Here is a 27,216-nt window from a genome sequence, read left to right as displayed (position 1 = left end):
ATGGCAGAAAGGGAAGAACTAAAGAGCCTCTTGATGAAAGTGAAGAGGAGAGTGAAAAAGCTAGCTTAAAACTCAAAGTTCAAAAAACGAAGATCATGGCATCCGGTCCCATGACTTCATGAGAAATAGATGGAGAAACAAAGGAAACAGTGACAGACTTACTTTCTTGGCTCCAAAATCACTGCAGATGGTGACTGCAGCCATGAAGTTAAAAGACACTTGCTCCCTGGAAGAAAAGCTATGACAAAACTAGAGAGCAAATTCAAAAGCAGAGACATTGCCCAAGGTTTGTCTAGTCAAAGCTATGGCTTTTCCAGTTGTCATGTATGGATGTGAGAGTTGGACTACAAAGAAGGCTGAGCACCAAAGAATTGATGCTTTTGAACTCTGGTGTTAGAGAAGGCTCTTGAGAGTCCCTCGGACTGCAAGGAGATCAAACCAGTCAATCCTAAAGGAAATCAGTCCTGAATATCCATTGCAAAGGCTGATGCGGAAGCTGAAATTCCAATACTTGGGCCACCTGATGCGAAGAACTGACTCACTATTAAAGACCCTGATGCTGGGAAAGATTGAAGGCAGGAGAAGGGGACGACAGAAGATAAGATGGTTGGATGGCATCACTGACTCGATGGACATGAGTTGGAGCAAGCTCTGGGAGTTGGTGAAGGACAAGGAAGCCTGGTGTGCTGCAGTCCACGGGGTCACAAAGAGTGGGACACGACTGAACTGAACTGATACTTTCAAAGTCTGAAGCTCCTGGTAATAAATGTCTAACATGGGCTTCCCTGGTGGCTCAGAGGGTAAAGTGTCTGCCTGGAATGCGGGAGACCTGGGTTCGATCCCCGAGTTGGGAAGATGCCCTGGAGAAGGAAATGGCAACTCACTCCAGTACTCTTGCCTGGGAAAGTCCACAGACAGAGGAGCCTGGTAGGCTATAGACCATGGGATTGCAAAGAGTCACATACGACTGAGCAACTTCTACATCTCTGCATCACTGAGACTGAGAAACCCAGGTTTCAGATATGTAAGGTCCCTTGAGAGGGCTCCAGGACCATTTGCTCATCTAGGAAGCTGATGTCCAGGGAGTTCATTAATTCCAAGTTACCGATAAACAGGAACCCAGGAAACTGGTCCTGAAAACACAGGTCCTGACTTTCCCCTCCCACTGTGATTCCTTCAGGGTCTTTTCAGCACTTTCCCCCCCATGACTATGTATTTTTAACTGGTGAACCTCTGCATATGCTTGGTTTTTCTGGGTTTAGTTAAATTCAGGTCACTTTATTAAGAAGTATTTAGTATTCACTGTACATTCTGGTTTATTACCTAGACTGCCTCAGGAAAAAGAACTAGCACAAAGAGGCAAGCTGGTCTAGCTGGTGAGCCTCTGAACTTGAAGTCCCGCCTTCATCCACAACCTAGAGTTCGGACTTGTCACACAGAAACAATCAGTTAGTCTTCCTAAGTCTTAACTTCACAGATTCTGAGAGCTAGCAGGACTTCAGAGAGCACCTAGTCTATCCTGGTGCCAGGATATCAGGCAGGCCCTAATGTAGGTATGTTTTGCAGTTGTTCTTTCTCCGAAGGTCTGTGGTCAGTAGGCATAAGATGTGATGCAGCAAATCTGGAAATAGATATGTCAACAATGAAGAGGCAAAAGAAAAACTCACCCCCTTGCTGTCTTCTAAATGTACCTCAAGTACTTCTATCAATGTACCAGACATTTCCTCATTAACTGAGGTTCAATTTTCAGTTCATTTTTGACCTTCCTTGTTTTCTAACTATATTTATCCTGTCACTAACCCTACTGACTTTTCCTACCTATGTGCAAAATACCTCTCTTCATTTCCACTGTCAACTACTGTAAGACAGGACTTTTATCACCCTAAGTATAGACAATAAATTTCCTCCAACATTTAATCTCTTTCAGTCCAAAATTTACTGTTACTAATGTTCTTGAAATACTTTTATGATGCACACTGCTCAGGAATCTACTGACAACTAACAGTCTTGCAGAAGTGTTAGTTGCTCAGCCGTGTCCGACTGTTTGTGACCCCATGACTGCAGCCCACCAGGCTCCTCTGTCCATGGAATTCTTCAGGCAAGAATACTGGAGAGGGTTGCCACTCCCTTTTCCAGGGGATCTTCCTAACCCAGAGATTGAACCTGGGTTTCTTGCATTGCAGGCAGACTCTTTACCATCTGAGCCATCAAGGAAGGCCCCCAAAATGTGCTTCTCTGTCCACGGAACTCTCCAGGCAGGAATACTGGGATGGGTTATACTATTCCTTTCTCCAGGGGATCCTCCTGTCACAGCGATTGAACCCAGGTCTCCTGCATTGCAGGCAGATTCTTTATTGTCTGAGCCTCCAGGGAATAATCTTGAGGCTCTTTGTAAAAGTACTTTTTGAAAAACTAATATACATAGGCCTTGATGGACTAGCCTTGATGGACTTGATGTTTGTAACAGATATTATTCCACAGGTATGCAGTGTGTCAGGAGTTCTGAGAAGTGAAATTATTGGTCAAAGTATATGTGTTCATAATTTTGATAGTGAAAGTCACTCAGTCGTGTCCAACTCTTGTGACCCCATGGACTCTGCAACCCCATGGACACTCCATGGAATTCTCCAGGACAGAATACTGGAGTGGGTAGCCTTTCCCTTCTCCAGGGGATCTTCCCAACCCAGGGATCGAATCCAGATCTCTCACATTGCAGGCAGATTCTTTACCAGCTGAGCTATCAGGGAAGCCCAAGAATACTGGAGTGGGCACCCTATCCCTTCTCCAGGGGATCTTCCTGACCCAGGAATCAAACCAGGGTCTCCTGCATTGCAGATGGATTCTTTACCAACTGAGCTGTTAGGGAATGTTGCCCAAGTTTTCTCTACAGAAGTTGTACCAGTTTACGTATCTACTAGCAATGAATGATGCTGCCAGCATGCTGTTCTCTCTATAATCTGCCTTACTCCCGAGTAGGCTCCTGTAAATCCCCATAAAATTAGTTCTCACCCTACTCTATTTTATCTAGTTATCCCAAGCCAATTTATAAACTTTCTGATTGTAGTGATTCATATCCTTCCTTTGAACATACCACAGTTCTGGCAAATTAAAAAGCATTTCTCTTAAACCTTCTAATGGCTTTGGAATTTCTTTTATAAACAGAGATGAGAATCATTTGTCTTACAGACTTGAAATCCGAAATTCTGTCAGGACAGTTTAAATTTGTCTTCAATGGAAAAAGAGTGATTACTGACTTTTACGTTATAATCTTCCCTCTACCTTATTTCTGTCTTATTTCTAAATATATACTGGACTACCCTGGTGGTTCAGTCAGTAAAGAATCTGCCTGCAATGCAGTAGACTACCTGCAGTGCAGGAGACCCAGATTTGATCCCTTGGTCAGGAAGATCGCCTGGAAAAGGAAATGGCAACCCACTCCAGTATTCTTGCCTAAAAAATCCCACGGACAGAGGAGCCTGGTGGGCTACAGTCCATGGGGTCACAAGAGTCAGACACGACTTAGCAACTAAACCATCACCATATGCCAGGCATTCAGTACATATTTCTGGAATTGATCTTGCTCCTAATTTCATTATTAATAAAATATTTATGTATGTATGTGTGCACATATACAGACACACACCGTGATTCTAAAATTGATATGGAATGCAGCAGACTAGGTAAAGCGACTTTGAAAAGAGAAAAGAACCAAGTGGGAAGCCTTACACTACCTAATTTTAAGACTGACTATAAGACACAGCCATAAAGAGAGTGCAGTACTGGCATCAAGAGAGACAACGGAAACACACCCCTGGCCTCCAGTGGTCAGGACTCCATGCTGCCACTGCCAGGGACACGCGTGCTATCCTTGGTCAGGGAACTGAAATCCTGCATGCTGTACAGAGCAGCCGAAGGGGGAGAAAAGACAGGAAATGGAACAGAGATCGAAGGAACAAAACAGCTCAGAAGGAGACTCACTCATCTAGACTCAACTGATTTCTGAGCAAGATTCAAAGATAGTTCAGCACAGAAAGAAGAGTCTTCAACAAATGGTTCTGACAGGACTAGGTTTTTCTTATGCCAAAAATTTAACTTGGACCCTTACCTCATACCATATAAAAAAAAGTAACGCCTTAAAATGGATCATAGACCTAATCATGGAACCTAAAACTATAAAACTTCTCAAACAAAACACAAGAGAAAAATCTCTGTGATGTTGGGTGAAGCAAAGATTTCTCATTTGACACCAAAGGCACAATTTAGAAAAGAAAAAACTATTAATAACAAACTGGACTTCCATCAAAAATAAAAACTGCTCTTTGAAAAATACTGTTAGTGAATAAAAAGAAAAATTACAAGAGAAAAAGTTCTCAAAACTCAATAATGAGAAAACAAGTGATTCAATAAAAGACGTGATAAAAGATTTAAACAGATACTTCACCAAGGAGTTACAAGGACTGAAGATAAGCACATGAAAAGATGCTCAATATCAAGCAAATATTTACACAAATTAAAACCACAGTGACAGTGAGATACCATTAAACACATGCTAGCATGGTCAACTCTGCTGGCAAAAATATGGAGGCCCTGGAATTGCTGTTGGGATTGTACAATGGTATGAACACTCTGGAATGTGTACCTACCACATGCTCCAGCCTTCCACACGTAGATATTTACCCCAAAGAAATGAAAGCATATGTCTCTACAAAGACCTGTCCACAGATGTCGGCAGCAGCAGGGACTGCTTTGGACTCTGAGGTTAAGGGCCTCCAAGGACCCATTCATTACTGCAGAGAAATCAGAGAGCAATGTGTGAGATCACTCTGGGCAAGCTGGGTGGAATGTCAGAACCAAAGCCAGGAAAACACCTTTGAAGGTTACCTCTACACTCCTATTACCAGGCTCCAGGCCGAAATAACAAGATCAGTATAGGGAGAGAAGTGCAAAGTCAGGAGTGGAGTCTCCATGGGACTTTGGCAAGGTGTGGACGATGCTCCTGACAATCTGGTATCCTCTCATGCAGAGCCATTAACAGTTAATCTCCCAGGCCTGTGGTAAGGATGAGCAAATAAGAACTAAATAAAGCACTTGGCAATTTAAAGTATGAAACTGCTCCTAAAAAATGCTCTAAGACTCATTCACTGCCCCTTGGGCTCTTTGCTCTTTCCTTAATAATGTTCAAACATGATGAGATCTGGCAGTATGCTAACAGAAAGATTTTAAATTTCCTTTTAGTGCTATAAAACACAATCTCTATGCCCTCAAAGAAAAATGACTACTGCTTAACTCATGAACAGTGTTCCCTCCTAATAAACTCCCACGCTCCCCCCTTCCTACAGGCAGAAATGGATTCTTACAACATAGGCCTGGGGTAGTGTACTCACCTTCTAAGGTACCATGTGTATATTTTTGCTTACTGAAAAATGAAGCTATTTTGGTCCTTCCTTCTCAAGGCTGGCTCCCAACCTGGGACCTGGAGACATGCAGGCTACCATCTGCCTCGCCCCAGCTGTTCCTGACCTGCCATCCGTCTCCAACTGGGGACGCCTGGTATATGCCAGGTCAGTTAAGCCATGGATGAAAGATGCCTGAGGCCCAGGTACAGTGTGGATGAAAATGCTGGCAGCACACTGCGTGCCACGCAACCTTGACTTCCTCGCATTAATGGGTGGCACGCCACTCTCCATGACAACACAGAGCTGCATTCTGAGAAAAACAGACCTTCTCACGGAGCTCTGCAGCGATCTTTTCTCATTGTGTGACAATTAATGAAGTATTCCCGACATTTTTGCTAAAGTCTGAAAGGCTACCTTTTTAAAAAATGTATTCTTAAAATAGAAAATGCTATATAGATGTTAGAAATTTCTATCACTTATCCTTCAGGACTGACCATTTATGTTGCAGATAAAATTATCAGTTTAGATTATTGATGCATGAATAGTAAAAGAAGCAAGTTTAATTTCATGCATCTCTAAACTGCCACCATGCTAAAATGATTTGAAAGTCTAAGTATGCCTTTAAAAATGTAATTTGCAAACATCCTCAGTGAAGAGGAGGACGTCTCACAGAAAGAAGGAATTTTTATGGCTTGGGTCTGCATTCTGTTAATGTAGTAATCAAATACTAATACAGCCACTGTTAAAGCTTGTTATAAACCATGAAAGCAACATCTTTAACTGGTGCCACAATTTCACTGATGACAGGCAGTTTCACCTCCTGAAAGGGACACATAGAGCCTGCCCGGGGCTCGCCTGTCTGCATGTGGGCCGCAACACCAACCTGGAGAGTCTTGAGCTCAGAACTACCGATCAGGTGGCCCAGGAAAGACACACTGCCTTACCACTCTGGTTTCCATGGAATTCTTTCTGCCTCAGGTTTCTTAAAAATAAGCTGTAGCCCCATCTGAAATCCTTATCAATTCTTGCGCTGGGAAAGCACCGCTTTGGTTTTTCTAGCCCTGTCCCGCTGCTGACATTTCACCCTGTGGTTTCCCTTCTCACTGCAGGACAGACATGGCTTACACGCACGACTTCTACGCTGAGCGTGCTCAGTGACTCTCCATCCCTGAGTCAGCAAAATCAAGATGCAGATCAGATTCTTAGCAGCACTATAAATTAATAGTAAGGCAAAAGGTAGGAAGCCCTTTTTCTTCAAAAGCCAATGAGAGGGCATGTGGGCAGAAAGCAGAAATGAATCTTTTGCCTAAGGGGGGAAAAAAATTGAATTCCTTTTACTGACATGGGACATATAAAACTGTACTTAACAAATGTAGAGCATGGATCGGCAGTCACCTTCTCAAGCTCACCAGCACTGAGCAGTCTCCTCCTCTCAGCTGTCCTGGGCTGGGCTGGGCTCTTACCTTTCTCTTCCGTGCCTCCAACCTCTGCCGCTACTGTGGGCGGAACACTGAGGCTTCTCTGCAACTTGGGGCTGGAGTGGGGCAAGTGGTGATGATACTACAATCAAGCAGAGGTGTTCTTGCCCAAGCCCATCCTAGCACTGCTCGGACAGCATCTCAGGGCTTCCCCAAATCTCACTTTTCACCAAACCTCTTCTGCTCCAATGGGGAGACAAGAGACTGGCTGTATCTAAACTTTCACGTATCACCCGTATGCCTATCTTACTCTAGAAGGTTTAACCTAAAATAAGAGCAGAAAAGCTTCTTCTCAACACAGGCTTCCCTGGTGGCTCTAGAGTAAAGAATCTGCCTGGCAATGCAGGAGACAGGGGCTCAATCCCTGATCTGGGAATATCCCACACGGTGTGAAGCAACGAAGGCCGTGCAGCACAACCACTAAGCCTGTGCCCTGGGGCCCGTGGGCCGCAGCGACTGAGCGCATGCGCCGCAGCTGCCGGGGTCCCCGTGCCACAGCCTGTGCTCTGCAACAAGAGAGGCCTGCCCACTGGAACCAGAGCAGGCCTGCTCGCCGCAACTAGAGAAAGCCCGCGTGTAGCAACAAAGACCCAGCACAGCCAAAGATAGATAAATAAAATTATCAAAAGAAGAAAAAGAACTAGAAAACTTCAAAAGGCCTAGGGGAAGAAGCAGGAGTAAGTCCAAGTAAAATGCCTTCACAGTGATATTTGTAACATTTTTTTGCAGCATGAACTCTCAGGCAGTCTGATGACACCTTCTTGAATAATGAGTTAAACACAGGGTTACCAAGGAAACCAATTATAGTGAAACAGAATTATCAAAACATCAAAAAGTCCCTGAGATATGGTCACATGTGCTTCTCCATTAATAAAGGAAATAACACTAGCCAGCAACAGTTTAATTATAAATGCAAGTTCTAGGCAGTGATGAGCATAATTTGTCAAGATACTGGCAACAAATGCAATGAGATATAAGAAAATCAACATAAAAAGATATTAAAAAATCTTTATTGACGAGAAAGACAGACACTGCTAACAGTACTGTAGTCTGCTATCAATGTTCGCAACTGAAGACAATGCTAAATATTACTGGAAGGCAAGTGAAAATGAAAATGCAATTTTATTCTCATCTAGGTTCACAGACTTCCCCCTTGAATTCTCTCCCGCCAACATGATCCATAAAGCAGCTGGAGGCACAGCTTTTCTGGCTGAAGCAGCAGCCAAGGGCTGGGGGCAGAGCTGCCCGGCCTGTCCCACACAGCCTGCTGCTCTCCAAGACGCTCACCGAGGCCCCTGTGAGGGACCAGCTAGAGGGCTCCTTGGAGGACAGTTTGCAAGCCACTCCTGAAGGGATTTATCACTCGGCCTGCTGAGAGTATCTTGCAACAGCGGGCCTGTGCCTACTGTCCTAACCTCCCAGCAACATTATACACAGTTTATGAAATCCCTGGCTCAAGTCCTTCTTATCTTGATTTATGTTGCTTTTTACTTTTTTATTCTCTTATTTTAATCATGTTTATTTTGCACAGCCCAACAGTTCTTAGCAGGTTGTGTTCTCTTGTTTCTTAGCTTTCATATTTTATTTACTTCAACTTAGCTTTTTTACTATTTTACTCATTTTTACTCTTGGGTTTGTTGTAGAGTATTGTCAAGTTTTTTTTTTTTAGTTTCATTATTGTCAACCTATATGGCTCCTAGAACTAACTGACTTAATCATCTTTAGTTCACATTATTCTTTTGTTTAAAGCATGATTTCCCTTTCCTTAGTATTTGCATTTTTTACTTACAAGTAGCAGGGCAGAAGTTGTTCAAAAGGTTTGAGCACTCAGAGAGGAGGCTCAGGTCCCAAACAGGGGTGGTTGAATATTTGCTCTCCCTCCTGCTATCTGGGGCTTCCCTCATAGCTCAGTTGGTAAAGGATCTGCCTGCAATGCAGGAGACCCCGGTTTGATTCCTGGATCATGAAGATCCGCTGGAGAAGGGACTGGCTACCCACTCCAGTATTCTTGGGCTTCCCTTGTGGCTCAGCTGGTAAAGAATCTGCCTGCAATGTGGGAGACCTGGGTTCGATCCCTGGGTTGGGAAGATCCCCCGGAGAAGGGAAAGGCTACCCACTCCAGGATTCTGGCCTGGAGAATTCCATGGACTGTATAGTCCACGGGGTCACAAAGGGTCGGACAGGACTGAGTGACTTTCACTTTCCCTTTCCTGCAATCTAAAGAGCAGCCTCTGTATTTCTCCTTAAAAGATGCCTGGGACTCTTTAATGTTGATGCCCCCAAACTTTTAAACCTGTGTACTCCAGGAGATTCAAAGGCTGCGTCTCTGCTGGGATGACAGGACGGTTAACACGCTGGCATGTGCTGGAAACACCCTGAACTGTGGGGCTTGGAGCTGCTTACTGTGCGTCTGACTTAATGACAGATGCTCAACCAGTTCTCCATGGACCACTCCAGGTTTTTGAACTTCTCCACCTCTCTTAGACTCTATGTAATCACTTGGAAGACCTGATCACCAAAGGTGTGGAGATGCAGCCATTACACTCTGCTCGCAGAGCCTGGTCTCTGCAGGCTGACTGACGCAGGAGACGATTTGCACCAGCGGCAGAGGTGGCCGCCAGCCTTCCCCTCAAAGAGACCTCCTGGGAAATGAGAAATCCTCCAGGTCGGCCAGCAAGAGAGTGTTAGTTGCAGGATTAATGAATTGCTCCTATGCTTCCATATCCTCCACTGTTTACTCCGAGATGACACTCGTGTGAAAATGCTAGGCACTGCAACCACGCATGCTGAAAACCTAACTGGTGGAAATCCCACAGGCTCTTGGGGTCCTCAGGATTAACACTCCTGATTTCAATTAAAGGAGAGAAACCCCAAGAGTTCATAACTTGACCTGTAACTTTGCTGAGGCATTACTGTGTTTTGTATATCCCCTAAGGCTGGAGAGCAGATGATACTCAGCTGATGAACAAACACTGGCCAACTTCCATCATCTAAACCTGACACAGCTTTATGGCGCTGTACCAAGTCTCACACACAGACAACAGTAATATCAAGTCACAAAGACATTTCTTAAAAAAAAAAAAGCTGAGTAAAATAGAGCTATATTTTCGTGGCAATGGGAGGAGAAAGAACAGAAATAAAAGAGTGATTAAGTCATGGTGAGAACACTAGTTTTGATTAAGCAAAGGATGGAATGTCAAATTAAACAATGGCTTAGATTTAAGATGAATAAGAACACGAGTATCCTACATGACCTAAGTAAAAATAGGAAATAGAGATTTTATGACTTTCAATAAGACTCCAGGTCTCACAAAACTGGACATGATATGAAGAATTAATCACAAAAGGTCTTTCAGGAGGACTGAAATTTCTCAGTTAAACTTTAATGTATGAAGACAGTAACAGTGTCTAACTTATTCATCATTGCACGCCTAACACTTTGGATAAATTCTGGGCACACGATGGGTGCTCAATAAATACACGCTGAAATCAGTTCTATGCTTCAGAGGTAGAGGTAAACTTGGGACATATTTCTTCTAAGACCATGGCACTATGTCTTGAATGGTTCCTATTTATAAATTGGAACTATTTCTGCATTTTCCCATGAACAAAGCAAACAAAGGTGCTAGCCCAAATGCACCTTTCAGCAGAGGCAAAAACAACTACCAAAGGAGCCCCACAGTGTCAAAGATCCACTAAAGGAAGGTCGATTCCTTGCTCTCGCCGAGGAATTCATTTGTGTTTATCTTAATGAAGGGCAGGAAAAAAGTGTCAGTGGCTGAGTCATGTCTCTTTGCGACCCCATGGACTGTAGGCCACCAAGTTCCTCCGTCCATGGCATTCTCCAGGCAGGAATATTGGCATGGGTTGCCATTTCCTTCTCCAGGGGATCTTTCCGACCCTGGGATCAAACCCAGGTCTACTGCAATGTGGGCAGATTCTTTACTATCAGAGCCATCCGGGAAGTCCAGGGAGGGTAGGAGGGCACTTGCAATTATCATTTCAGGACCTAGAATTTAAACTTAGGACACTGTGAAAGGCAATCTTAGATTTAAAATAATTTAAGGTTAGGAATCCCACCTACTTGAAATTCATATTTAAATAGAAAACACCAAAATGATGGTAGAATCTACCCAATTCAGAGAGAAAACAAAAAGTCTCATTGCTAGTTAGCAATATCACATATGAAAAAATTGGATACATTTTGATTAATCTAAAGAAGGCTTTAAAAAATATACCCAGATGGAAATAACTGAAAACTCTCTTGACCAAAAAAGAGTTAAGATCAAATGGAAATTCTAATGTAACGCTTACTGGAAACATTTTAAATTTCTGTCTGAGTCTTTTCTTGCTGCCTAGGAATTGGAATAAATCGGGCTTTTAAAATCACAATAAGGAATCACATGAAAAGTCAGTTGTAAGGTATCACTGTGACAGTTTTTGATAGATGAAAAATCAACTACAAGAATAAATCATAATTTATTTGATCAATCTTTTACTTAATGAGCTTTAGGTTATTCCAGTATTTAGTGGTATAGATGGTGCTTTAATGAACATGTTTCTTTGTACACAGGGGTGAGTATATCTGAAGTTCAGTGGAATTGTTCCCAGCTGTGAGAAAGAATGAAGCAATGTAGAAAAAGTTTCGGAATTGTGTTAATTGAAAATAGTGCTTAAGTAGGTCCCATTTATTTTTGTTTTCATTTCCATTATTCTGAGAGATGGCTCCAAAAAAAAAAAAAATTATTGCGATGTCTGAGACTGTTCTGCCTATGTTTTCCTCTAGGAGTTTTATAGTGTCCAGTCTCATATTTAGGCCTTTCATGTATTTGGAGCTTATTTTTGTGTATGGTGTTAAAGAATGATCTTTAAAAAGTTTCATTTTTAACATGCAGCTGTCCAGTTTTCCCAGCACCATTTATTGAAGAGACTGTCCTTCCAACATTGGGTAGTCTTGCCTCCTTTGTCATAGATTAACTGACCATAGGTGCATGGGTTTATTTCTGGGTTTTCTACCCTGTTCCATTGATCTATATTTTTATTTTTGCACCAGTACCATACTGTTTTGATGACTGTGGCTTTGTAGTACAGTCTGAAGCCAGGAGCCTGACTCCTCCAGCTCCACTTTTCCTTCTCAAGATTGCTGTGGCTGTTCAGCGTCTTTTGTGTCACCAAATTCTAAACTCAAAAGCTTTTGCAGAGCAAAGGAACAATAAACTAAATGGAAAGACAACCCACAGATCAGGAGAAAATATTTGCAAATGATGTGACTGACAAGGGATTAGTCTCTAAAATTTACAAAAAGCTCATGACGCTTAACAGCATCAAAACAACCCAATCAAAAAATGGGCAGAAGTCCTAAACAGACATTTCTCCAAAGAAGACAAACATATGACCAAGAGATACATGAAAAGATGTTCAACACTGCTAATTACTAGAGAAATACAAAATCAAAACTACCTTACACCAGTCAGAATGGCCATCATCAAAAAATCCACAAATAATAAATGCTGGAGAGGGTGTGAAGAAAAGAGAACCCCCCTCCACTGCTGGTGGAAATGTACACTGGTAAAGCCACTATGGAGAACAGAATGCAGGTTCCTTAAAAAACTAAAATCGAGCTACCACAGGACCCTGCAGTCCTACTCCTGGGCATACATCTGGAGGAAAACATGATCCAGAAAGAAACGTACACCCCAAAGTTCACTGCAGTACTATTTACAACAGCCAAGACATGGAAGAAACCTAAATGTCCATTGACAGAGGAATGGATAAAGACGATATGGTACATATACACAATGGAATGATACTCAGCCACTGAAAAGAATGAAAGAATGTCATATGCAGCAACATGGATGGACCAAGAGAGTGTCATACTGAGTGAAGTGTCAGAGAGAGGAGGAGAAATATCACCTGAATTTCTTAGACTTCCACTTAGAAATTCTTGGTGGAATCTAAAAAGAAATGATACAAATGAACTTACTTAGAAAACAGGAGACTTACAGACTTAGGAAACGAACTTATGGCTGTCAGAGGTAAGGGACAGTTAGGGAGTCTGGGATGGACATGTACACACTGCTATATTTAAAATGGATAACCAACAAGGATATACTGTATAGCACATGGACCTCTGCTCAATGTTATGTGGCAGCCTGGATGGGAGGGGAGTTTGGGGGAGAAAGGATAAATGCATATGTACGGCTGAGGCCTTCTGCTGCTCACCTGAAACTATCGCAACACTGTTAATCAGCTATACCCCAATATAAAATAAAGTTTAAAATTAAAAAAAAGAAAGAAAGTGCTGAATGGGGCTTAAAAAGTGTATTTCCAGCTAAATAAAAAAGGGAGAGAAGAGATAGACAGACATGTTTTTCTCTCCTATCAGAGTAACAAAAATCCAGTAGTATGAAAATACCTCTGTTGGGCAAGCTTTGGCAAAGTTACTGAAGCTAAGTATGTATGTATGTCAATACATATGTATCATTGCATCTACATATGTATATTAAATATACATACTTATGAGAACTGTGTGCAAAATTACTTATGTAAAAGATTATTAATGGTTGTGTTGTACATGATACAAAAAGTAAAAACAACACAAAGGCCCTACAGTAGGGAACTGATTTAAATAACATATTCAGGACTTCCCTGGTATAAGATAAGAATCCACCCGCCAATGTAAAGGTTACAAGTTCATTCTGGTCCAGGAAAATTCCACGTGCCTCAGAGCAACTACGCCCGTGAGCCACGACTAGCAGAGCCGGCACACTCTAGGGCCCCACAAGCCACAACTACTGAGCCCACAAGCTGTAGTTACTGAAGCCTGCATGCCTAGAGCCTGTGCTCCACAACAAGAGAAGTCATCACAATGAGAACCTGCACACCAGAATAAAGAGTAGCCCTCACTCACCACAACTAAAAAAGCCTAAACACAGCAATGAAGATCAAGCACAACCAAAAGTAAATAAATAACATAACATATTCATAGTAAGGAATATGATGCAGTTATAAAAAAAAACGACTAAGCTCTCTACACACCGATATGCAAAGATCACCAAAGCACAAACTTTAAAAGCCAGATACTGAACATTATATACAGTACTAGTGATCTTTCACTATTAAAAAGGGATGTGAAACAAGAATATACAGTCAAATGAAATGAAAAACTTACTTGTAAAGGTAATACTCTGCATGGTCTATCTCTTCTCGAGATGAAATGTTGTCCACAAACTGAAAGACGGAAAAAGGTATTGAGCCTAAGTCACATACTGACCTTAAAAATTAACCAGTCATTTTATTAGGACAGGGTTCACGTAGTGTGGCTCCACCCTTCATACCACTTTATGCTAACACCAACAAAGAATCTACAATGGCCTCTCTTTTTCTATACGTACAATAACCTTGGTTAGAAAAACTGAACACGAACCCCGCTCCAAACAAGAAAGGGCTCTTCTTACTTTATAATTAGTCACTGATATTTTCCTTTATCTTTAAATCTTGATTCTTTCTGTTTTCCAAGCTCCAAATATATGCAAACACAACAGTTCAGAAGATGAAGACTCTAATGGCTGAAAAAACATGACCCAAAAGAGGAAAATCTAAATTTAGAGAACTCGATCTTATATCCATTTTTCCTATCTGATTTGGTCTGCTACGGACCAGTCAACTTGCTACTGTCTACCAACCAAGTCTCCTTTTGACCCACAAAATAACCCCAGTGTGTTCCTTAACTCTAAACCTGAGAAACAGAAAAAGACTCTTCTGGCGATAAATTCTACTCTAAACTAAAGACTCAGAGGCAAAAAGGATGAAGTAGGAAATAATGGATGTAGTGAATAAAGTTAAGACTTCAGGAGGACGGAGAGGAGAGTAGAGGGGAGACTTCTGGGTCCTCTTTGGAGGACTTAATAGATTTGATTTAGAAATCTTATTAAGGGGCAGATAAAATATGGTTCAAACACAGGACCCAAGATTGAAAACTAGTTCTCCTGACTGCATGCTGTGTGGCATAAACAGATGACACAGTCTCTCTGGAACTTAGTTGCTCATCTGCATAAACAGGATAAAGGCACCTGAACTGAAGAGTATGAAGCTCCAACCAACAAGAAAATGTATGTGAAAGCTCTTACATCAAAGTTCTTTAAACCTTGAAGTGCTGCCTAAACAAACACCAGGCATTATGGCTACAGAGATTTTATCCATCATATAAGGGATGAACCAGTGGTCTTTCAGCTCCTCTCCAATATGAAAATTACTAGGTTATGATCAAGCTGAACAGTTTGATATTTTCCCACTAAAAGCAGAAAAAAAGCACTGAGACTAAAAGGGATGATGGTTTCTTTATTTTTCCTCTCCTGGATTTAACAGTCTTTTCAATTTTATGGTGCCATTAATTTCTACAAAGAGTTTTCACAACTAAGATCTCAATTTAGCATCACATAAGCCTTATGAGGAAGATACTACTACCTCCATACTGAATGAGGAAATTGAGAGAGGGCCCAGTTGCCCAATGTCACAAAGGAAATTCATGAAGACAAGATGAGGTCTATTTCTGGGAGGCAACAGAAAAGAACTCTGATGCCACAGAGATCTGGGTTTAAAGCCCAATTTTTCCACCTATGAACTATGTAAAATTGGGAAAGTCCTCAACCATTCTGAGTCTTACATGCAAAACGGAGGTAACAAGGCTTATCTCATATGGCTGCTTTGAGAACAGTGAGATAACGTTAAGAAACCAGCACAACAGCTGGCCTAGAAGCTCGTCACTAATGGTCAATGGATCAATTTCTATTCTTGATTCCTAGTCTAAGATTATTCTCCCATCTAATGCTCTGTAGCAGCCTAAAATTAAGTCTTTTACAGACTTTCTCAACTACCAAATTTACTTCTAATATTATCAAGTGAATATTACCACTTTGAAAAGTATATCAACTTTGAAAAAAATGATGGCATCATATCACATTAAAAAATTAAGTTAGATAACAACACAGATCACTGACATCAGAGTCTGATAAATTTATTACCTTTTGTTCCTGTCAAAGAAATTTACTACTTCATCATAAAATATCTATTAGTAATTATAAAAACATGATACTCTGGAAAAATATTTCCTATAAATATGGTCTTTATTTACACAGTCTCATCTATATGAATAGTCTTTCTTGCTTTCTTTCTCCTTCTTCCTTGAAAATATAAGTAAGTTTTCTTACCCGTGATATTGTTAAAGAACTAACAGGCAGCTTTCTCTCATACGTTTTATCCATCAAAGATGCTAGATCAGCTGTGAAGACAAAGAAGCAAAAAGAACCTTGTTAACTATACATATTTCTAAAGAAAAATCTAACAGACGCAGCTCCTGCCAGATGGCTGTCAACATTATGAAGTCAGTATTAAAAGGGATGCTCTTTTAAAAAATTATTAATAAATTAAAGAGAATAGAGAAATATTAGTATAATTTTTTTTAAAGTATTTACTTGATTGGAGAAAGGATTGTTTTAAAAACCCCAGCACAGATTTAGCTTTTTAAAAATGGACCCGTAAAATATCTCTGGAAGAAGACACAAGAAAGTGTTATTATTGACAGACTCCAGGGAAAGGAATTAGATGGTAGTGGCCAAGAAAAGGAGATTCTTCAATGCTTACACATTTGTTCCTTCTGCATTTTGAACCAGATAAACAAACTGATATTAGCTGTTCAAAAATGTTTTCAGTTGGAACTTAGGAAATGACTTTTACACATCCCTTGCACAAATCAGACAGCAAGGCACTGTGGCTACAATGAGTGATTTTCAGCCTCAACTATTCCTATTCTGGATCCTTTTACCAGAACATCCATACACATACTTGGTATTCCTAAGATTACACTGTTATCTCAGAGTCCAAACAGATCTAGAATAACAGGCAACACAGTCTCCAAAATAATTACTTCATGCCTGCTCACTGCTTCTAGAACTTACAGTCCGTGTGCTCCGTCCCCTTCTCCTCTCCCTCTCAGCCCACGGCTTGTGCCTTACTTCCCTACCATAAAACGGAAGGCATCGTGGGCACCCTATCCTATCAGGTCTACCAGGCTACCAGCATCTGTGTCCACAGACTCTGCCTCCATTTTTTTTTCTTTTCCTAAACAAAGGATGTAGTCCATTAAACAAACAAAACCAAAAACGGCAAACATTCCCCGTGGCCCCTGCTCTCTCTCCCGCTCCTTCATGGCCCTGCTTCCAAGGAGTCTCCCCAATGCTACTGTCGCCACTTCCCTAGTGCCAGCCTCTCTCGGACCCACTGAAGTCAGACTGGTTTCCTCACTGCTGACACCAAAGTCCACCTCCACTTTGTTAAATCCAGTGGTTAATTCTTCATCCTCATCTTACCTCACCTTTCTCTGACAATAGCTGACCATTCTGTCCTTCATGAAACATTCTTTTTCTCTTTCCTGGGTTCCTTTGCAGGATCTCCTCCTCTTGACTTCTTGATGCTGACGTGCCCTGAGGAGCAGACTTCACCATCTGCTCGCTCCATGGGTATCTCATTCTCTCCCTCCACATAGCTTTAATCATCATCTACAGACTACTGACTGAACACGTATATGCCGACCCTGACTTCTGCCTGTAACTCCAGACTTTTACTTCCAACTGCATAGGTGACATTTCCGTGTGGTATCTTAACATTGCTTGTCTTCTTAACTCTCCATCCAAACCTGCTTTCCTCCAAGCCTTTCCCATCTCATTAAATGGCTGCATGTTAACTGGTTTACTCAGGCCAAAAACTAAGGCATCACTGTTGATTCCACTCTTTTTCATACTCTGTAACCATGTACCAGCAAATCATATGAGCGCTAGATCTGAAATTTATATGTGTCATCATTACCACAGCTAACCTCTCACCTCCTGACTAGTCACCTTAACTACTGTCCCCACACCTACAACCTCATCTCCACAGAGCAGTCTGACTGAGTCTCTTAAAAGATAAGTCAGATCCTGTTATTTTCTTGTCTCAGCCAGCCAACAGTTTCCTATCACACTTGGAATAAAATCCAGAGGGGCTTCCCTGGTGGCCCAGTGGCTAAGAGTCCATGTTCCCAATGGAGGGGGCCTGGGTTCAACCCCTGGTCAGGGAAATAGACCCACATGCTGCAACTAAGAGTGCACAAGCTACAACTAAAGATCCCACACGCTGCAACCAAAAAGATTCCAAGTGCCGCAAATAGGACCTGTCACAGCCAAACAAATGAATATTAAAACATAATAAAATAAAATCCAGAATATTTTCTATGATCTACAAATGCCCACACACACTGGTCTATGTTTGTTGGTGGTGGTTTTTTTTGGTTTGTTTTTTTTCTGTCTTTTATACTTAGAAGTAAAAACCATGAAGGCTAGGACTTATAATTCACTGACATAGTCTCAGTTCCTGCAAGAGTTCTATGAAAGGCACTCAATGTATCTAAGTAAATAAATAAAAGGAATGAAGCAAGGGAGTAAGAAAGGGAGGAGAGAGAGGAAGAAAACAGAAGTAGTTATGCCCTGGTGCTCCATGGGACTGGTCTCAGCCCCACTGCAGACACCAACATGCGCAGACGCTCAAGCCCCGCAGCGGCTCTCTGCATCCGAGGGCTCACCCAGCGGCATCATGTGAGCTGTGCTGAAAACAGTCCGCGCGGAGGTGAACCCGCGCAGTTCAAACCCATGGTGTTTGAGTCAACTCTAAAACTTGGACTTTCAAGTATTTTTTTTCTCCCTGGTGAAAGAAATTAATATCAGGCAAAAAGGCACCAGGGAATCAATTGCTAAGTATTTGTTGAAGACCTACTGCTGTGCACTTAACCAATATTCTTCTTTTTTTTTCCCTGGGGTAATGCTCTCAGTGACTCTAGCTACTAGGGGGAAGGAACTCTGCAAAACCTCTAACACCTGATATGATGTAAAAAGTTACTAATTTTTCTTATGACTATCTTAAAGGGGTTGATACCATGTGATTTAAAAATTTTAAAACACAAATACACACATACAAAGAAGTCCCTAAAACCTCTTCACACTAAGGCAAATTAATATTGTTAAATCTAACTGTTCACAGAATGACATTAAACAGCATTCCCAAGACACCAAATCTTTATGATCTCTTCATAATCAAGACTCTTATGTTGAGATGATAGGCAATATAAAGAATCAACTCCCTTTACTCAAAATTTAAATTTTAACCAAAAAAATGCAAGATTTGGATCTACTGGCCGAATTAAAATGAGCTCCATTTCTTCGTGGGTTTCATATAATGCACAGTATGTAGCTAAACATTTGGACTGAGTTGGCTTCTATAGTGTAGAGTCAAGATTCCACTTTAATCTTTTACACCAAGATATCTTCAGTCAAGTGAAATCAACTGGGGCCTCAAAAAAGGCAACAGCTGTAGAGCCAGCATCTGATGAATAATATTTGCATACTATAAGTCAGAGAAAGGTTTACTGCTAAATAGAATATGCACCAATCACCTCACATGATAGCAGAGGCATGATGAATGAAGCAGAAAACCGCACCGAACAGGGATGGCCACAAAAGCTGGGGCAGCTGTGGCCTGCAGCGGGCCGGCGCCACAGGCTTCTGGACCGTGGGCTCGGCAGTCACAGTCACACGTCACGTCTCAGCGAGGGGCCATCAGATGCCCAGGTTTTATTCAAAGGGCTGTGCCATAGAAGATGCCTTCTTGCCTGTCACTCATCTCCTTAGGAACACACACTGCAGTGGATGGTTGAGGTCAACAAAGACTCTAAAGGAAAATGGGCCTGAAATTTGAATCCTTCATTTAATAAAACTTAAAGCTGTATAGACAATGGGGAAATATGTCCAGAAAACGAAGTGTATGTTTGTATGAAAATGTTCTTTTTGTTTGAAGGAAAAAAATCGCTGATAGTCTAAGGACATAAAGGATTTTATTGAGGACCCCCACACTATTCGAAGTATAATCCTGGTTAACCCTGAGAGGCTTTAAGACTTTAAAATGTCAGATTCCTAGGCTTCACACCCAGAGGGCAACTCTAATTTCATAGGTTTGAGGAGAGACCATGGAAATACAAATTTTTAAACAAAAGCCCCAGGAGATTGTGAGGTAGCCTGGCAAGCACTTAAGTAAGTTAGTTTGAGAGCTACCATGGAGGGAACACAAAACAAGTCTCGGATGTTGCCGCTAAGTTTGAAGATAATATTAAACTAAATTTCATCTCAGCAATAAGGTGGACTGAATAGCTTTTTAAAAAAAGTCTCCCTACAACAAAAATAAAACATCTAAATAAAATGTTTAGAAAAACTGTCAAACATATGACTGAGGTTTCAAGAAGATAGGTCTAATCATCAGAGGCAAGACGGAAGCACAAACCTTGCGTGTTTAAGGGACTACTGACGGCAGCGGTTATCTGAGAGCATCTGCCGGCCCCAGGGACACAGAGCTGCGGTTTCAATGACTTTCAGGGGACGGGACAGAACCAAGGCCTCTGTAAGGTGGGAAGCGGTTTCACAGATCATCAGGTAAAGCCAGGACTGCCTAGGGTTATACCTGCAGTGAAGGTGAACTGGATAGTAATGGACTCTGCAAAGGGAAACAGCGAGGATGCCGTGACCCGAGGATTCTAAGCCACGAAGTCAGCCTCACATCTCTGAGGCCCTAATCCACACTTCCTCTGTCATACGAGATACACCAACTTGAGAACTGTGGTTTAAGCGGTTTAAAAAGTTAATTTTACTACACAAAATTATAGAAAATACATACTAATCTATGATAACAAAGAATACCAGCGGTTTCCTGGGAAGGTGGGCAGGAAGAGCAGAAAGGACTACAAAGGAGGAGGAGAGAATGTGGGGGCGGGGGTGACAAGCATGCTTATCATCCTGACGGTAGTGATGATTTCATGCTCAGACACACACATACATATGTCAAAACTCGTCAAAATGCACACTTTGAGTATGTGTGGTATATTCTATGTAAATAACATGTCGACAAAGTTGTAAAAAAGAAATTCAGTAAGTTAAAGAGCAGATTAGATACAAGTGAGGTGAGAACTACCAACCTGAAAGATCTAAAAGGAATTACAAGACAGAAGATTGCAGCAGAGATGAATAAAAACGAAAAGTATAAAAAAGGCATGAAGAGATATGGAAAATAGAATGTGCTGTGCTTAGTCACTCCACTGTGTCTGATTTGTGACCCCATGGACTGTAGCCCACCAGGCTCCTCTGTCCACGGGGATTCTCCAGGCAAGAATACTGGAGTGGGTTGCCATGCCCTCCTCCAGGGGATCTTCCCAACCCAGGAATCGAACCCGGGTCTCCCACATTACAGGCAGCTTCTTTACCATATGAGCCACCAGGCAAGCCCATGAATACTGGAGTGGGTAGCCTATCCCTTCTTCAGGGGATCTTCCTGGACCCAGGAATTGAACCAGGGTCTCCTACACTGCAGGCCCAGGGAAGCCCAGAAAATAGAATAGTAAGGTCTAAAATATATTAACTCGAATTTCCAGAAGACATTGTTAATATAGAGAATAGGGAGAGTTGATACGTGATGAGCTAATAGCTAAGTTTTTTTTAGAACTGATAGAAATCATCTATTCTCAGATTCAGGAAACAAAAAATCTCAAGTCAACTAAGTAAAATTAAACTCACACCATGATACATTACACTTAAACTGAAAAATAAGAAGACTAAAAGTAGCCAGAAGGTAAAGAAAAGCCACTATACCAACCGTTGTTTTCTCACTAGAAACAAGAGAAAACAGTAGAATAACATGCTGGGAGTAAATACAATCAAAAGAGAATTACACATCTAACAAAACTATCTTTTAAGTTTAATGGAAAAATAAAGACATTTTAAAACAAAAACTGAATTTATTAGCAACGAGTATCACTAAAGGAAATTTTTACAAGTTGCGTTTTTTAGAAGACGTATTTTTGGAAGACGGAAAATGATCCTTTAAAAAAGACTTGAGATGCTAGAAAGAATGGTAAGTAAATAAAATTGATTCGGTCTGTGGGAAATTGTTTAATATAATAATGTCTTATGTGTTTACATGTTTTAAAGGGCAAAACTTTAATATTAGACAGTATCATACGGTTGGGGGTTATGTGACTGGACTAAAGGACAGCAGAGTGTGATTAACCCTAGAATTTAAAGTAAATAAGTATGCTAGAAGTTATGAAGCAATCCTCTAAAAGATGCAGAGTTAGAATGGTAAAATCTACCATTCTGAAAGAGCAGAAACAGAGGATATAATTTTTGGAGGGGGGAAATGTAAAAAACAAAAATACCACAACCAATTGAAAAGATAGGGAAAAAAGAATAAAGATGAGACAAATCACAAAATATGGCAGAAATAAGTCCAAATAAATCACTGATCATAAAATGACAATGTAAATGGACTAAACTTTCCAGTTACAAACATGACAATTGTCAGATCAGTTTTAAAAATACATAATCCAGCTATATAAATCATATGAACACATGAAGAGCTAAAAATATCTGTATGAAAAATGTACTAGGCAAAAAAGTGGCCAAAAGAAAGCTGGTGCAGCTATATTAATATCAGACACAACAGATTAAAGTAAAAGGCCTTCCTTTTTCAGGTTAGATGGTCATTACATAATGATCACAAACCCATTTTCCCAGGAAGATAATTTTAACATGGTGTACATCAGTAACACAGCTTCAAAGTATATAAAATTCTGAGAAAAAAATGATAATCTTTTTAATGACCACAAAATCTATAGTAGCGATGTGCTAGGAAAGATGCCTCTTACAAAGCAGGGTAGTCTCTGGGTCAAAGTTGTGACAAGGAAGGTCTCTGAAGGAAAGTTGGATCCTCTATTGAACTCTGGGAGATTTAGGTGAGAAATTATTAGATGGTTTCAGTTTTTCATGATTTCTGTGTAACTTGTACATCATTGTTAACCATTCAGTCAATGTTAAGCTCTTTGAGGATGTAGGACCATCTGCATACCTTATCTAATGTATATAATTCTTAAGGAACTAGGTACAAGTTATTACTTTATTTCCTAAAAGAAGTGATCTGGAAAACACTGGCTGAAACTCTGTTTTTGTTTCCCATATTTAAAAAGAAAAATAGGGAGAGAGGACCATTTCCATGTATGGAAATAATAGAAGGAATTAGAAAAAATTAACCTAGGAACCATTCTGAATATAAATATTTAGATTTCCTTCTATTTGTCTGTCACCAGAAGCTATAAAATAATAAAGGAAAAACTGTGAAGGCAAGCTTTGTACACATAATACTAAGACTAAAGGAAGATGATGTACACAGGCCAGACCCACCTCTAAAATGGTCAACAGATGGTCACTATGTAATCTAGCGAATGAATCTGTGTCACAAATATGCGAACAGGAAAGCAGGCCTCAGAAAATCTCCATCAAGCTCCAAGAGCAGGATTTGGAAAACTACTGCAACAAGCCAAAAAGCTCCACAGCTGAAATGATACAGAAAAACTAAACCTCAGCCAATGAGAGAAGTGTCTAGATAATGTGAGAGATGGTCACAGTGCTTGGTTTCAATCTGAATTCCGATCCCCCACCTTCCCGCCAAAAAAAAAACAACAACAAGAAACAAAAGGTCAGTAACTAAAACTAAAAGGTATCCCTTACTTTATAACTACTTATAAAATGAAAAAGTCAGAAATAAAATATTTAATTCAGTAGGGCTCAAGAACCTATTCAGTTTAAGTCACCCAGGCTCTTGCCCCTAACAGGATGATCAAGCGATCTTGTCGTGGAACCCAGGGACTTCCCCCAGAAGACCTGCCCTCCTAACCACCCAGTTCCCCAGCATGATTTTCTCCTGAATTCTATTCACTGCAAGCCCCAGTCTGTGATTCAGCAGCTGCTAACTGGCTGATGCTGCCAACTTTCACTCTGTACCTCCCCAGTAGATCTGCACAGCTAATGAAGAAATTTCAGAGACAAAGCTTTAATTCAGTGTTTATTTTAACCAAAGGGAAGCCCAGTACAGAAGCAGTCTAAAATGGAAATCTTCTGATCTGAGTTGGAAAGTTCAAGAACTACCAGGGCTTTACAGAGCCTAACTGGAGATCTAAGGCTCTTTCAATAAAAAATACAAACTGCAATGGATTAAAATGTCTGGAATACATAAGTCCATGAATTCATGCTATTAAAAAAAAAATTAAAACCCTCATTGATAACCTTATAGGATGGTAGGCAGTCAATTCATTATTTTCAAAGCTGCCTCTCCATACAAACTATAACTCAGGATAACTTAACTGCTGATGAAAAGAAATTCTTTAACAAAAAGTTTCTGTGTAATAAATGAGGAAGAAATTATAGAAATAAAAGAGCAACATTCTGCAGCTTCTAATAAAATAATGGATCTAAGCAATGTTCACAAATGGCCTTTAACATTAAAGTGACAGCCAAGTGCTGCGTGCCTCCTGACAGCAGTAAACGGCACTGCTTATGGAGCACTCATGTCTAAAGAAAAAACAAAATACAAAAAATCTGATCAAGCTTTTCTCGCCAACTGCCAGTTTTATAAGGATGGTATATTAAATACTACCATAAGGATGAAAATGGCAAATCTAGAATGTGGGAAACTACAAAAGACCCATTTTCTTCAAGAAATAGATGAAGAGAAACCTATAGATTAAAAATCATGTCAACAAATCGCAACATATGGACCTTATCTGAAATCCATTTCAACAAACTATAAATTAAAAAGAATTAAAAAGTGTATAAGACATTTGAGGAAATGTGAACATTGACTGAATAGTTAATAATGTTAAGGAATTACTAATTTTTAGTAATGGTATGAGTGATATTATATATATATATTTTTTAAATCCTACCTATTTTTATATCAAAATAAGTATAAAAAGATCAGATAACAAGAATTTGTGAAAAAGTAATCTGGTGAGGTGGTAGGGGCTTGATGAAACAAGACTGGCAGGGAACTGATAACCACTGACTCTGGGTGACACACCATGGGGGTTCATTATATACTATTCTCTCTGCTGCTGCTGCCAAGTCGCTTCAGTCATGTCCGACTCTGTGTGACCCCACAGACGGCAACCCACCAGGCTCCTCTGTCCATGGGATTCTCCAGGCAAGAATACTGGAGTGGGCTGCCATTTCAGTCTCCAACTATTCTCTCTACCTCTGCATGTTTCCATTAAAAGATTTAAAAAGAGGTAAGATAAGGGGGGACACATAACCAGCTGCATTGCCTGGACCTTATGTGCATAATCATTAAAAAATGTATCAGTATTAAGGAAATTTGAACATTGACTTGATATTTCATATTTAAATGATTATTAATACTATAGGTGCTATAACAGTATTAAAAATATCCTTATCTTTTAGAGGTATGTCTCAGACGGTAAAGCGTCTGCCTACAATGCAGGAGACCCGGGTTCGATCCCTGGGTGGGGAAGATCCTCTGAAGAAGGAAATGGAAATCCACTCCAGTATTTTTACCTGGAAAATCCCATGGACGGAGGAGCCTAGTAGGCTACAGTCCATGGGGTTGCAGAGAGTCAGACATGACTGAGTGACTTCACACTCACTCACTCACTGAAATATTAAAGCTCAACATTCAGAAAACTAAGATCATGGCATCTGGTCCCATCACTTCATGGGAAATAGATGTGGAAACAGTGGCTGACTTTATTTTCTTGGGCTCCAAAATCACTGCAGATGGTGATTGCAGCCATGAAATTAAAAGACGCTTACTCCTTGGAAGAAAAGTTATGACCAACCTAGACAGCACATATTAAAAAGCAGAGACAAAAAAATAAAAATAAAAAAATAAAAAATAAAAAGCAGAGACATTACTTTGCCAACAAAGGTCCGTCTAGTCAAGGCTGTGGTTTTTCCAGTGGTCATGTATGGATGTAAGTGTTGGACCGTGAAGAAAGCTGAGCCCCGAAGAATTGATGCTTTTGAACTGTGGTGTTGGAGAAGACTCTTGAGAGTCCCTTGGACTGCAAGGAGATCCAACCAGTCCATCCTAAAGGAGATCAGTCCTGGGTGTTGATTGGAAGGACTGATGCTGAAGCTGAAACTCCAATACTTTGGCCACCTGCTGCAAACCGTTGACTCATTGGAAAAGACCCTGATGCAGGGAAAGATTGAAGGTAGGAGGAGAAGGGGACGACAGAGGATGAGATGGCTGGATGGCATCACCGATTCGATGGACATGAGTTTGAGTAATCTCTGGGAGCTGGTGATGGACAGGGAGGCCTGGCGTGCTGCGATTCATGGGGTCGCAAAGAGTTGGACACGACTGAGTGACTGAACTGAAATATTTATGGGTAAAATGATATATACTGTCTGAGACCTGTCTCAAAATCATCCAAAAGATCAGGATGGGGGAATAAGCAGACATAGAGATGAAGTAAAGATTGGCCATGAGGTGGCTGAATAAAAGTGATGGGTAAAGAAGATTCCTTATACCATTCACTCTACCTTTGTATGTTTTACATTTTCTATCATAAAACATTTTAAAAAGTAATAACCTACAGCATTCATTAGAAGTCAGAATAATGGTTTGAAGAGGAGAATGCGAGCCACAATAAGGGTTTCCGGAGTAGTAAGAATGTTCTTTTACACAGGTTTGTTCACTTTGTGATAATTCATCAATCTGTACATTACAAATTGTGCACTTTTCAAAATACATTATACTACAATCAAAAAACATCTTTTAAAAGCAAGAGATCCACTGCTTCAGTGCAAGAGAAGACAGTAAGGCAGAGTTGCAAATACTACAGCAATCACTAAGAAACCTATTTCTGAGCAGAAAGACAAAAGAATACTGTATGTATTAGTACGCATGTACTAAGTCGCTTAAGTCACGACCGACTCTGTAAGATCGTATGCACTGTAACGTGCCAGGCTCCTCTGTCCATGGGTTTCTCCAGGCAAGACTACGGGAGTTGGTTGCCTACCCTTCTCCAGAATAATGTATAGCCCTAGGCAGATGTTAGGATCTGGTCTCGTTTTCCTCAACTCTAAGGGAAATAGCAGCTACCTCAGCCGGCTGTTGAGAACACGACATGGAACAGTGCCCATGAAGTGCTCAGCGCAGAGCTGGGCACACACACTGCAGTGAAGAGAAGGTGCCTTCTGACTCTGGTGTCAGAGGACCCGGCCTGCATGCCCCCAGACTACAGTATAGGTATACTGCACGCCTGCTTTTATTCTAGACCTCCACAATAATAAATTACTCTCAGACGGGAAGCTGGACAGATCCCCATCATCCCTCACCCAAAGCTCTAACACAAAACCATTAATGAGACTGAACAGAGGCACCGCAGCTGCACGACGATTCGAGAGAATCCAGGT

At 40.9% G+C, this 27,216-nt stretch overlaps 1 protein-coding gene across 1 annotated transcript in view; it reads right to left on the bottom strand.

Annotated features, from left to right (window-relative positions):
* MRPS27 (mitochondrial ribosomal protein S27) overlaps positions 1 to 27,216 on the bottom strand; it is a 100,209-nt gene that overhangs the window by 59,094 nt on the left and 13,899 nt on the right. The window contains exons 3-4 of the mRNA XM_061129578.1: positions 16,084 to 16,154; positions 14,046 to 14,104 (exon numbers count right to left, since the gene is read on the bottom strand). Of these exons, the coding sequence (XP_060985561.1) occupies positions 14,046 to 14,104; positions 16,084 to 16,154 (130 nt within the window). The remainder of the gene's footprint in view (positions 1 to 14,045; positions 14,105 to 16,083; positions 16,155 to 27,216) is intronic.

The sequence above is a fragment of the Dama dama genome, chromosome 25, assembly GCF_033118175.1.
Source record: "Dama dama isolate Ldn47 chromosome 25, ASM3311817v1, whole genome shotgun sequence".
In the NCBI taxonomy this organism is placed as follows: domain Eukaryota; kingdom Metazoa; phylum Chordata; class Mammalia; order Artiodactyla; family Cervidae; genus Dama; species Dama dama.
This window is presented reverse-complemented; position numbering and strand designations above follow the sequence as displayed.